This window comes from Panicum virgatum, chromosome 2N (assembly GCF_016808335.1).
Source record: "Panicum virgatum strain AP13 chromosome 2N, P.virgatum_v5, whole genome shotgun sequence".
NCBI classification, from domain to species: Eukaryota; Viridiplantae; Streptophyta; class Magnoliopsida; order Poales; family Poaceae; genus Panicum; species Panicum virgatum.
Genome location: NC_053146.1, coordinates 11,003,968 through 11,016,731, shown reverse-complemented (window position 1 = coordinate 11,016,731; position 12,764 = coordinate 11,003,968). Strand labels below are relative to the sequence as shown.

The window sequence follows — 12,764 nt, the reverse complement described above, 5'->3', positions numbered from 1 at the left end:
CTATGAAAACGGTCGGGAAAAGACCTCTCTTTCCGTTCCTGCTACAATCGATTTTTTCCTGTTCCTGTTTTTCTACCGAAACGGTATTCGGTCGGTTTATACGGCATACGGTACCGGTCGGGACAGGATTTTCCTATCCCATTTTCATCCCTATCCCCTCCTATATATAGCTGACCCAAAAGATAAGGGTGACGGTCTCCCTCTTCACCGGCTCACTATCTGTCTTTAGACTATCTTGATGGATTCACCTCCCCAACACGAACCTCTCGTCAGCAATGCAGTGGCACTCAGCTCGACTAGTTTGTCCGCGTCCGACACCGCCGGAGTTGCACTTTGCAAGTGTAAGTAAACGAAACATGTCCAGAAAAAAATATAACAAATGGGGTGATCAATTAATTCATGACGAGTAGCATAGAAATTAGCACAAAGCCGATGGAGCCCAAGAACTAACTAACCAAATTTCTAGCTGATGATGAAGACTAATCAATAAATAAACTAATAGCTACATATCGATGATGTCGCCTAATGCAAGGCCCAGCTAACAATAGTTGCTGATTACATATGCATGCATGGTAATTAACTAACTATCTAGGAGTACATCATATGTGCCCCTATTTATTTCCTATATTCAGCACTAATTTTAGAATAAAATAATAAAAAATTAAATGATCATAGTTTTTCTATTTATTATCAATATTTGGTAGAAGATAAATTTTACATGCATCTGCACTTTTTAAATAGGCAAGATGATTTATTTTTAAATAAATTTTGAATTCTAGGCTAAACTTTTGGATGGAGGGAGTAAGTGATACACTCCTATTTTGATGATTACTAGCATAATGCCCGTGCGTTGCTACGGACGAAACAAATTCTTGAAATAAGCATCAATCTTCATCACAGAACAAAATATAGCAACAAAAAATTTGTACCATAATAAGCATCAATGTGTGTGTGTCTATATATATACTGGGAAATCAATCCATACCATTAATTTCAGAAAACAAGCAGAAAAGAAAAGAACTATCATTAGATACTGGAAAATGAACAGAGAAGGACAGAAAAAGATAAAAAGCTTCGCTTCAGAACCAATGAAGTGCTTCCTTGATGGCATACATCAGGCATCATCAAGGCCAAAGACAATACGGCATTCAGGCTTACTTACTGTAGCCATGACTCATTACAGTAATCTTTTAACTTCTTCCCCAGCTGCAAGCGTTGATCCCATTATCCCTTTAAAACAAGCAGCAGTATTAGTAGCTTTTAATCCTAGGAGGTACTCTTCATTTCTCACACCAGCACTCCTAATTTCAGTTTAGCATAGCCAAATCAAAGTGCAATTCCTCGCATTATAACTTTCTTACCATCCAACTCGTAAGCAAGCTCTACTCGACTACTACACAAACCTTTCCATTCTAAGAGCCCCACAATCACATCGTTGGAATGGGCAAGAAATAAATAACATATCAATGCAGAATTGCAGATCGTATATAGGGATCACACCCGACAAGTCTACAACACAGAACAAAATAAAGTAGTAGCACTACTCAGATGCATTCTACAGCATGCCTTGGAGCTCCACTATTGTTTGTAGATAGGGACATAAGGAGCTGATGCAACATGTGCAGAGACCATTTTCGTAGGTCCAGTGATTAATATTTAATGTTTCACACCAAAATAAATTTGAATCATACTCATTTACAGAGGATTCATAATTGACAAATAATATATTAGCTATAGATGTCCGGCTATAGCTAGGGTCGCATTCTCTAAGACAAAGCATGAAAACCATATTCATTTACTCCCACATTTCCAACTTAAGAGAGAAATTGTTTTAGCATACCTTCTGTAATTCTCTTTCACTGCTACCATGGTAGCATTTTGCTGCAAAATGCATCACATATCCACGAGCCAAATCAGTCTAGTATGCCTAGCATCTATAGCAGCTTATAGTTCAATTTTCTAAAATGTTGTGCAAGTATTTTACATTAAACGTTTATGTTGAAGGCATGTAAAGATGATCTAATCTGTACGAACTCAGCAAGTCTTAGCCTCCTCTGGGTACCTTTGGGCTGAAACCTGAACGATATGTGAGAGCATCAGGATTCAGGCCAATCATGAAAGTTCTACATTTATTTCATAGCATTCTACTGAGGACTCCATTCATCATCTGTATTGGAATCCTACAGCCTCCACGGAAAGCAACATTCGATGAAGTAGTTACCATTCACACCTTAAGAGATCCAAATTTGAGAATAATTTGCATAGAAATTAGTTTAACATTTATATGTCAATAAAACTCAGATCAGTCGCCTCACGCCAATTGGTGCTACCATCTAGGGCCCCTTTATATCACATGAAATTATTTTAAAATTAGCCAAACTACTCAAATACCCAGAATCTCAAAGCTGATTGGCATTATATACTGAAATTTGTTAAACCAGACATCAAGCTCAATGAGTGCAGTCAAATGTACAGCAATGTCTCTTCCAATAGATTTTCACAATTCCTAATAGATAAAGAAAATAATAGGTAGATCTTGAGTGCAGGACCTCACCCTGTTGGCATCAGCACTGCCAATGGAGGGATCATCCTAACCTCCTAGGGCAACTGGCTCTAGCCACATCACACATGGCAAACTTCAAGGCGAGTGCCCTGCATTTTTTTAAGCAAACAGAAGGGCAAATCACTAAACAATACATAAATTAAGTCATCACACGTATTGGAACAAGACACCCAAAAACCAATCAGCTAGCTACATAATAAGTTGGTAATTGCCACCGTGCTTATGTATTCACGAATCAGACATCCACATAACTAAGTTAAGATATCAGATTATTCAATTAGCATTCAGAAATAATATTTAAATATGTGATGACAGTAGATGTGAATGATAGATGATGATAGTCTCTTCTCCTGAACCTTGTGAACCAGCCATCCAGTGATCTATCCTCCCAAACTTCATGAGCCCACTGTATACTATTTGGTCAGATTCTTAGAGTCCACACAGATGCTCCGTGCTAAATACTTCATTCATGCTCAACGACCAAACAATTGCAGACGTGTAAAGTCATTTAGCATCCTTAATTCAGAAAATGTCATTAGCTGCTGATGGGTACCTTTCACGGTTTTCGCTCATCGTTTCCCTTTAAACTCTCAGACAAAACGCTGTAACAGGGGGTTTCCCTGTCTGAACTCGATAGCTGTAATTTCGTTGCTTTTGGGTAATAAAATTTCGGGTTTGCTCAGTATGGAAAAAAGAAAATGTCATTAGCTCACTGATTCAGTAGCACAGATTTTAGTGCTGCCTGGACAAGTCCTTGAATACGTGAGCTCAAACTTTATTGCATCAAGATTATGCACAACTCATCGACATAATGATTTGCTACAACCTAACGTTCTGCAGAAACTGTGAATCCTAGAAATTGCAACAGAATTTGACCAAGTACACTTGTATTATTAGGATACGATTTGGATCCCAAAATATCACACCCCAATGCAGGGTTACCATGGGACAAGCACCAAGAATTTCAATAAAAAACAAACCGCACGAACAAGCACCAATAACTAACTTTTACAACACAGTTTCATCTGGGATCAATCAATTATATAGGCTGGGTATCATCGGGAATGGACTGGATTGGATTAGGTAGCATCATGCAACACACGCACAAATCCATAGGTAGACTAAATTGAGTCCACTTAGCACAAACGCAAATCAGAGTTAATCGATTTCAAACAGAACCAACGGAAAAGGATTATTACTATAACCAAGCAAACTCACCAGCAATCGATTTCGAACAGAGCCAACGGAAAAGGATTATTACTATAACCAAGCAAACTCACCAGCAATGGAGGTGTATCCATGGAAACACGGAGGAGAGAGGGAGCTGCTGAGCGCCGTCCCATCCGGCCGCCCGTCGAGCGACTAACGCCTGAGGTCATCCTTCTGACCATCGACGCAGCAAGGTCTCCCCCGCTACATTGCTGCTCCGCCGCACCTTCACGTTGGCCCTACCGGCCATAGCGACCGAGCGACACTGTAGCACGAGGAGGACACGAGATCGCCGCCGCTCCGAGCTCGACGATGGAGGTATTTTGCTGCGCGGTGGAGGGGGGATTTTGGGGACGAGTGTGGACCGGATAGTGGGGGATGCGGCGTGGGGGCCGTCAGGAGTCGCGGATCCGTCAGCGTTTCGGCAGAGGGGCTTGAGTCGACGTCGATCCGCCCACAGCTCGGGTGGCCTTCTCGAAGCGGGGGAACTCAACGGCTCCTCCTTGCGCGAGATCGAGGTGACCTTCTCGAGCAGGGGAACTCAACGGCTCGGTATTTTTCTCCGGATCAAAGTTGAGAAGGGCTAGGTCGCCGGAGATGCGGCGCGCGGCGGCGCGGAGCTAGATCGCCAGGGATTCGGCGCCCTCGACCATGACGAGGAGGTCCCGGAGGGGCACCTCGTGGGCATCGGCTCGGGGGCGACCGGTCGACGGGGATGCAGAGCTCTGGGAGGAGGACCCAGACGCAGCGCCAGCGGCAGGAGAGGACGCTGGTCCCGTTGGCGGCGGTGGTGTCGAGGCGGAGGAGGATGAGGATGTCGTCGGGGAGCGCGCTGAGGCGTTGGGGAGGGAGGGTGACGGCAGCTGCGAGGCGGAACTGCTCACAAATGTGGGGAGGGCGGAGCGGCGACGGCGAGGGTGGGGGAGAGGAGAGGGGGAGGGCGATGCCGGAGCGGTTAGCGAGGGGAGGGACGAACGAACAAGGCCGCGGGTGTGAGGGGACGGACCAACGAATCTTGGAGGAATATTCGGATGACGAAAAAAAATGACTCTTTGGTCTTTTTAGTAGTAGAGAAGGATAGAGATAGAGATTTTTTAAAATTGTAATTAACCCATCTACACGTAAATTTGAAGTCCATTTTAGTAATAACGGTAGGTTTTGGACCATATTTGTTGAAGGAGGACCATAATTAATAAAATATTAAAGATATTATTCGTTTTCTTGGCACACAATCTCAAATCCATCGGCTTCTATATGGCTTATTACAGATAGGTCAAGACGCACTGGAAACTTTATCTCTAATTCTTTATTATTAATTAATTCATGCAGTGTGGCATGTCCCCTCCGCCGCCACATAAGCTCCCACCGGATCATAGGCGGTAAATAAATAAAAAAACGGTGTATCCATTCTCTTTTATTTATCCTGCAAATTTGCTATCTATGGGGTAGGACTGAATTCTTGTTTGGCCCATATGAATAATTCGAAATAGGGCCTACTTTGGGCCAGCGCGCTTCCTGCTGGTGGCCCATTATAACCTTTTCTCGACCCAAGAAGCCCAAAAGCATATCTTCCTTTGTTTTTTTTTTTCAGTTTCGCATCAGAAGAACTCCAACAACTTGCGTTGGCAACACAACAGGGAAGAAAAGCGGAGAGAGGGGAAAGGAAGGAGGGCGATCCAATCATCACTCCACCAGCTTCCCTGAGCGGCGAGAAGCCTACCACCGATCCGATCGAGTTCTCGGAGGGGGATCTCCCCACGAATCGCTCCAACCGAAACCCTGGTCGCCCCCGCGGACCGGAGGGTCCAAGATGAGTTTCTTGTTTGGGAAGCGGAAGACGCCCGCCGGTAAGACCCCTCCTCCCAATCCGGAGAGGTTCGCGTTCGGATCCTGTCCGGTTCATCGGTCCTGGCTGCGGTAGCTTGTTTTTGTCTTTGTTTGGCGAGGGAGGGATTTCTTGAGGTGTGGATTTCGGCGAGACTGTTTGTTGGAGTTGGACTGGCAGCTAAACTGTTATTCAGTTTAGATCTGTTGATGAAGCCTTCCACCTCTTCCAATTCCTGAGCGGATGCAGTGCCTTTCGGAGCGGTTTCTAGTGATAATAATAGTCACCCGGTGCTTTTATGTTTTGAATTGGAAGGATAATGGTAGCCTTGCATTTCTTATCTATGGCTTGATGTTTATGACCCTTTATTTCTTTCAGAGCTCTTGAGAGAGAACAAGAGAATGTTAGATCGATCCATCAGGGAAATTGAGCGGGAGAGGCAAGGATTGCAGGCCCAGGAGAAAAAGCTCATCACTGAGATCAAGAAAACAGCTAAAGAAGGCCAGATGGTATGAACTCTGGTATTTTTTGGAATTTCAAAGTCATATTCTGATTCTGTTGTTACTATTATTTTTTGAGAATAGTCCCCTATATTTCAACTTCCAATCATGTCTGATGATATAATTTTGTTGAAAATATTTATATCCTCCCTCTTAATGAAAAATGTGCTCAGGCACGGTCGCGAAAAAAAATATTTATATCCAACAGTTGCCATGTGTGTGGAAACATTAAGATATTTACCTATTTTCATTTTACCTTACGACCTGAAAGTTTGGTTGGCCAAGGTTAGGCAAATTTGACTTTTGCCTGCTGTTTGGTGGTGGACAGACACAACTATGGCATACTAGGTTTTCTTAGAACCCTGTCTCACATATTTTCATGTCATACTCATTTCATTCACAAGCTTGCAGTTCACAAGCTTGCAGGACCATAGCTAGCTCTTGAGGGTCAGCTTAGGGCTCAAAAAGTTCTATATTAAATTATCAAGTAGTTACTTCAATAGCCTAGTAATATTAAGCTAGAAATACTTGCGTCGATATCTTGCATCTTGCAGTTTATTAAATGTACATGGAAGTTCAGTGTACGTGCGTGCTGACTTTTTGTTACTGATATAGGGAGCTGTCAAAGTAATGGCCAAAGATCTTATCCGTACCCGGCATCAGATAACAAAGTTCTACCAACTTAAATCCCAGCTCCAAGGAGTTTCTCTAAGAGTTCAGGTAACCATGTGTTTTGTCTTATCCTCTCTCTATATTGGTGCCTTAATCACCTTAACAAATATCACTGTGATGCTGCCGTAAGTCATGTACCCGTGTGGTACTTTCATTTTTGCTGTACCAAACTGCCATATGCTCTCTATAGCATTGTATTGTCCTATTATGGTGTTAGCTAGCTGTAGAAAAAACTAACTAGAAATTTGCCATTTCGTATGATTAAATTGATACGGTTCCATACGGAAATTATGGCCTACAATACAATTCTAATTTTCTAACTGAAAACTGTATATTCTGCATTTTCGCTGAAGACCTGAAGCTAAAATGTTAAATTTGCTTCTTATGCTTATGTATCTTCAATTTTGCATTGCATCCATTTGCCCTTCTTCTTAACATTTTAGTTGTGACTGATGCAGACGCTAAAATCAACTCAAGCTATGGGTGATGCTATGAAGGGTGTTACAAAAGCAATGGCTCAAATGAATAGGCAGCTAAATTTGCCAGGGTTGCAGAAGATAATGCAAGAGTTTGAGCGACAAAATGAGAGGATGGAGATGGTGAGCGAGGTGATGGGAGATGCCATAGATGATGCTTTGGAAGGAGACGAGGAAGAAGAAGAAACTGAGGAGCTTGTGAATCAAGTACTTGATGAAATTGGCATTGATATCAACCAAGAGGTGAGTTACTTTGGTTTTTTATCTTCTCATGAGTGCGCACTGGAGGTTAGAGTGTAGATTGGTCTTCTAAATGCACCATCCTTGATTAAGCCAAGAGGTTGCATCGGATAATGCCATGAATTTATGGTCCTCTGCTGTGCCTACTAATAGCTAGAATATTTCTGTGCAACCTTTCAACTCTACCTGAGGCAGAGAGGACTGTGGTTTTCCCTTTAATTACGTAAAGGAAATAAAATTATGGTCGATGATCTCATCTTCAGAATAGCTTAGTATTACCATCCCAATTTTGAGGCAGTTCTTTTGGGGGATATATTTTGTCTATTATTTTTCTCACTCGTATCAGGTGTTACTGTAATATTATTTGTCCCAACCAGTCTCATACAGTTTCTGGTTTTAGCTTTCGAACAATTATCCAGTGCCAATATACATTTTTGGATCTGCTTCCAATTATTTTAGTATTTCCAGATCTTTGCTCAATAAATATTATATGTACATTTTAGAAATAGCTCTACCATTTCTATTTCGAGAAATTCATTACATCCAACATTGGATAAGCATAGAAATAATGCAAATAAGGGGAAGTCAGAACCGTTGTGATGCTAAATCCGACTTTAAAAGTAAGTGCCATCATGGCCAACTGCTAGGTGAGACTGATGCTTCTGTGCATGGATTGATGTTTGATGGGAGAATACTGTGTATATAATCATCTTCTGTTTATTTGCAGCTTGTTGGAGCCCCATCGGCTGCTGTTGCTCAGCCTGCTTCTGCTGGAAAGGTTGCCCAGGCTGAAAGCGCCGGGAACGCTGACAGCGGAATCGACGCCGATTTGCAGGCAAGGTTGAACAATCTAAGGAGAATGTAAATGCTGCCCGATGCTGCATTAGGAAAAGAGTAGTGCCTTGTAGCACCGTTTCCTGTGAATGTGAATGAATACCCACTGAAACAAACTTTACAAGCCAGTGTGTATGTTGAAACAAATGAAGTATTCAATATGCTGGTAATAATCACAAGTGTATATCTGCAAGTATGTTATGCTTGAAAAGTCGATATGAATTGCTTCTTCCCTTCTGAATCCACGAAGGATTGTTGCATGCAGATTTGGTATGTCAGGTTGCTGTAAACTCGAGTTCGAGTCCAAAACTGGCGATTTGCAAACTGTTGTTAAATGCACCGTCATCATCGTACAGCAACACAAGCTGGAGTGCTCGCCCCATTAATGAAAAGCAAAACCTGGCAGGAGGAGGAAGAAACAGATCAGGGGAGGGGCACGGGCGTTCGTGGTCGTCTGAACCCTGTTCGGTGTCCGCCATGGCCAAACTTCTGAAGCTCTAATCAGCGGCGCTGGGAGCTCGACATGCTAGGCAGGAATAGAGGGACGCCTTAGGAGAGGATGGGTCGAGGGAGGAGATCAAAGCGGCTGCCATGCCATGCGCCACCGCCCTGCGTGACTGCGCTGCCCATTGAGGTCACGAGGGAGCTTGCCAAGGGGAGCGGGAGGAGGTTTGCCCCTGCCCCCGCCACCTGCCCACGCAACCCTGCCTCCTCACCGCCGCAGCCTCACTCCTCTCCCACGCACCCCTAGCTCCCCGCCGCCGCGCTACTCCTCCGCCCCCGCGCCCCCCACAGCCGCACCACTCCTCCGCCCCCGCGCCCCAGCCTCGCGACGGCCTACCCCTGAAGAATGCGCTGGTACGCCTCCTCCTCCAACCCTATCAGTGGCGAGATCCGCTCGGACTGAAACCGCGAGGGCCGGCGGATCTAGCAGCGGCCTCCTCTCCGACTCCTCCTCCGCCGGCGCTCCCTCTCCTCTCCACCGTGGACCGCCGCTCGCAGATGCACGCGGGCTCCCAGTCGCGCCACCTCCCCCAACGCCAGTCTCCGCGGACAGTGTAAGCCCGCCGCGCCGCCGCCTCTACTCCCGCGTCCGGAGCACCTCCCCTGCGAGCGTACGCCCACCGCGTCGACGAGCAAGATCCGCAGACGAGCGAGGTCGCGGCCCCGGCGCTCTTGGACATCCACTTCAATCGGCTGCAGCCATTTTAAGTTGCTCTGCTTAACACGATTGTGAGCAAATGGTTCTGAACAAATGGTTGTTTCACACGTCAGCTCGACTGCCGCACCATCGGCAAGCAGCTCACTGCCGAGGAGATTTCCACACAGGTAACTTACAGCTCTTCAATTCTCGGTTACTGGATAAGCATTTTTACTGTGAGTTTGTTCTTAATGCAATTGGGTAAATGTGGTGTGCTTTGCATAGACATTCTACCAAGAGGGTATGGATAGATGCTATGTTTGTTGTTCACTTGTTCGTCAATTGGATATACATGGAAATGTTATCATAGCTCTCGGACCTGGCCAATTGCTTATTAGTTGGTTTCTTGGACTTTTTACATATTTTTAACAAAATTTATTCACCGCTATCAGTTATATTGAATTTGGATGCGAATTGTGTTGGATATATTACTATTTATTAAATTGTCTCCTCAAAATGTACATGCAGTGCACAGCTTGGTTGAAGTGGTGAACCCAGACCCAGAGGTCCACTCTAGCTTTGCCTGGTATGGGGATCCATAGCCCAAAGATCCTTCCCTGCCCTGTGACAGTAATCCTGTGCTTGTGAAGGGGGTGGAGATGATGCAACCTGAAACAGCAACGAAGCGCACAGGTGGACCGGCGAGTGTGCCCGGCCAGATGCGCACCTTCATGCCATCCTGTCCTTTCTTTGGGCTCACCAGGCCGTGTGCACGTGCTTGCAGTCACAGCGATGGAGGCATCTCTCACTCTGGCGGTCCGCTCCCTGGATCAAAATTAACAAGCAGGACTTTGGGACCTCCAGGAGGATGAGAGATGGATACAGTTTGAGGACTTGGCCATCAACTTGCTTCTGTCCCGTAATAACATGTCGTCTTTGGATGAATTCTTGCCTTCTGGGTATGCTCCTGCATCTATAACCACCACCATGTGGATAGATGGATCCGCCATGGCGTTGAGTACTTCGCTGCTGTGCTCTGTATTCAGATACTGGACTATGTTCTTAGCCTTCAAGTTGCCTCCCATGGCGAGCTCTAGTTTTCATCATCTTATAAGGCTGCATCTCCACACTGTGGATTTGGACGGTCAGTTCACTGACCCACCATGGGAGATCTGGAGCTTGAAGTCTGCAAGTTTTCTGGTGATTGTTCTCAAGGCATTACATCATCCACACTGAAAAAGTTGGTATTGAATCACAGTGAGAGTAATACAAGTCATCCGATGGTGATCACGGCTCCTAGCCTTTCATATCTCGAGCTTGCATCTATATATTACCAAGCTGGTATTATTATATCCAAAGATGGATTCCCTTGTCGAAGCAAACATTTACGTACACACAAAACCCAGACCATACCTCAGAAGACCAGCGCGAGCTTCTTGGTAGCCTGTTCAATGTGACAAGGTTAGAGTTGATAGAATTTAAAACAGAGGTATATCTTCTAGACGAGCTTCCCCTGATTCCTCCATTACATTCAAGATGCCCACTTGAACATTAATATTCACATGAGTAACGATCCCTGCTGCTGGATGTCTGTTAATGCCTTTTGCATATGAATGCATGCAAGTTCTTTCATCTGTGAAAGATAAAAGATATTTCCAGACTTCCAGCTACGAGAAACTTACTATATAAAAGTGCTTTCATCTGTGAAGGATCAAAGTTATTTCTGTGCATGACTGATGTATTTACTTAATCCTGATTTGATTTCTGTGCTTATTTCAGGTGATGCTCAGTGAGAAGCCTGACAAATTCCCAACATTTCGTTGCAAACACTGGACCTTGATAGTCCCTTGTTTTATTGATGAAAATGAACTGAACGACAAATTGAAGACCTTAGGTAGCTTTCTTCAGAATGCTCCTTGTTTGGAGAAGCTTACTTTGGAGTGTTGCATGGTACTTACTCTTTGTCTATTGTGTCTTGTCTCTTGTCATGTATCTTATAATCTGCTTAGATATCTTACACGGATATTGTATTAATTTCTGCCAAAAGCTAACGTCATTTTCTGATTCGGAGTGGGAGATCAAAAGGAAGAACACCACCAAAAGTTGATGGAAGTGAGGAAGTCAGCTACGATCGTGACCATGATCACCGACTAATTGAACTTGTGTGGAGCCGTGGGAGGAGGCTACCAGATGTTAACATTGTACTTGCCAAGAAGGACAACTAATCTGCGTAGTCCTTTTCTCTTTGCAGCCACTCCTGAGGCATGTATCCTCCTTCTGCGTTGAACTAATATGGTTTAATGGGATCCGGATTCTGGTTATTCTTATATGACATGTTTATGTTTATATGAAATGGATCAAAATTACTTCGTTCCTGGCACAGATGCCATTTATGGATGCATGCGCAATCGTATATATCTGATGAAGTATCTGAATTAGATGGGTCTCTTGTAGTCTGGTAGCACCATTGGCAAATAGCTAGGTGCGCTACTCATTTTATTTTCTCAGAACAAAAGATTAGGTTGCGTGATAAAGCAGATGGATTGTTCTGTTAGAAAGTTTGAACACGAATAATTCAGTCAAATGTGTGGATCTTCCCATGATCAATTTGACATGCAGAGCCAGAAAACAGAAATGATAGTAACTTCGCACAGAAAATGGATGAGTTATCCTCAAAAGTGATAACATAAACCCCTTAAAAAAAGTGATAATATAAAATATAGCATTAACGGGCCACATGAAGACGGGAATTGATGAACTGGTAGCATTAGCAGCAGCCCACCCGTTCTAAAAAAAAGACGTGGTTTTTTTATTTTTTATTTCTGTTTTTTACAAAAATATATTTTTGATTTGGAAAATTACAGAAATATACCCGGCCGCCCCGCTGCCGGGTGGCCGGGACCTGGCCGCCCGGCCGCCGGGCGGCAAGGGCTTTTCCGCAAAAAAAAGAAGAAAAAAAATTGCAGACAGGTCCCTGGGGACCGGCCGCCCGGCAGCGGGGCGGCCGGCCCCTAGCCCGCCCGGATGCGGGGCGGCCGGCCTTATATTTTGCAATTTAGCCTTTTTCGAGAAATAATTTCACATTTGTGCCTTTTTTTAATTTTTTGCAGAAATAGACCCTGGGGTTGGCGCTGTAATATGTGGCGCCGAGATAACACGTCTTGGCACCACAGATCACGGCGCCGAGGTGCCACGCACGCACAAGCAATATAGTGAATCTTCGAACTTGCCTTTAATACTTTCAGACATTTTCAGGAGAATAGAATACTGTGAACCACACATCAAATATAACGGTAAGAATTAA

At 44.3% G+C, this 12,764-nt stretch overlaps 1 protein-coding gene and 1 long non-coding RNA gene across 2 annotated transcripts; one reads left to right on the top strand and one right to left on the bottom strand.

Moving 5' to 3' along the window:
• Positions 1 to 922: 922 nt before the first annotated feature.
• LOC120658057 lies at positions 923 to 4,777 on the bottom strand. Its single transcript, XR_005668491.1, has 3 exons — positions 3,844 to 4,777; positions 2,555 to 2,652; positions 923 to 2,076 (listed from the first exon to the last, which is right to left on the bottom strand). It is a non-coding gene; the product is annotated as an uncharacterized LOC120658057 (long non-coding RNA).
• A 589-nt stretch (positions 4,778 to 5,366) lies between these two features.
• LOC120658056 (vacuolar protein sorting-associated protein 2 homolog 1-like) lies at positions 5,367 to 8,560 on the top strand. Its single transcript, XM_039936256.1, has 5 exons — positions 5,367 to 5,619; positions 5,976 to 6,106; positions 6,713 to 6,817; positions 7,228 to 7,488; positions 8,213 to 8,560. The coding sequence occupies exons 1-5, from the start codon at positions 5,583 to 5,585 to the stop codon at positions 8,348 to 8,350; spliced, it is 672 nt and encodes a 223-aa protein (XP_039792190.1). The 5' UTR covers positions 5,367 to 5,582; the 3' UTR covers positions 8,351 to 8,560.
• Positions 8,561 to 12,764: the final 4,204 nt, after the last annotated feature.

Coding starts and splice junctions, on each gene's coding strand:
- LOC120658056 (XM_039936256.1), top strand. CDS start 5,583: ATGAGTTTCTTGTTTGGGAAGCGGAAGACGCCCGCCG. Junction 5,620..5,975: donor GAAGCGGAAGACGCCCGCCG/GTAAGACCCCTC, acceptor TATTTCTTTCAG/AGCTCTTGAGAGAGAACAAG. Junction 6,107..6,712: donor CAGCTAAAGAAGGCCAGATG/GTATGAACTCTG, acceptor TTACTGATATAG/GGAGCTGTCAAAGTAATGGC.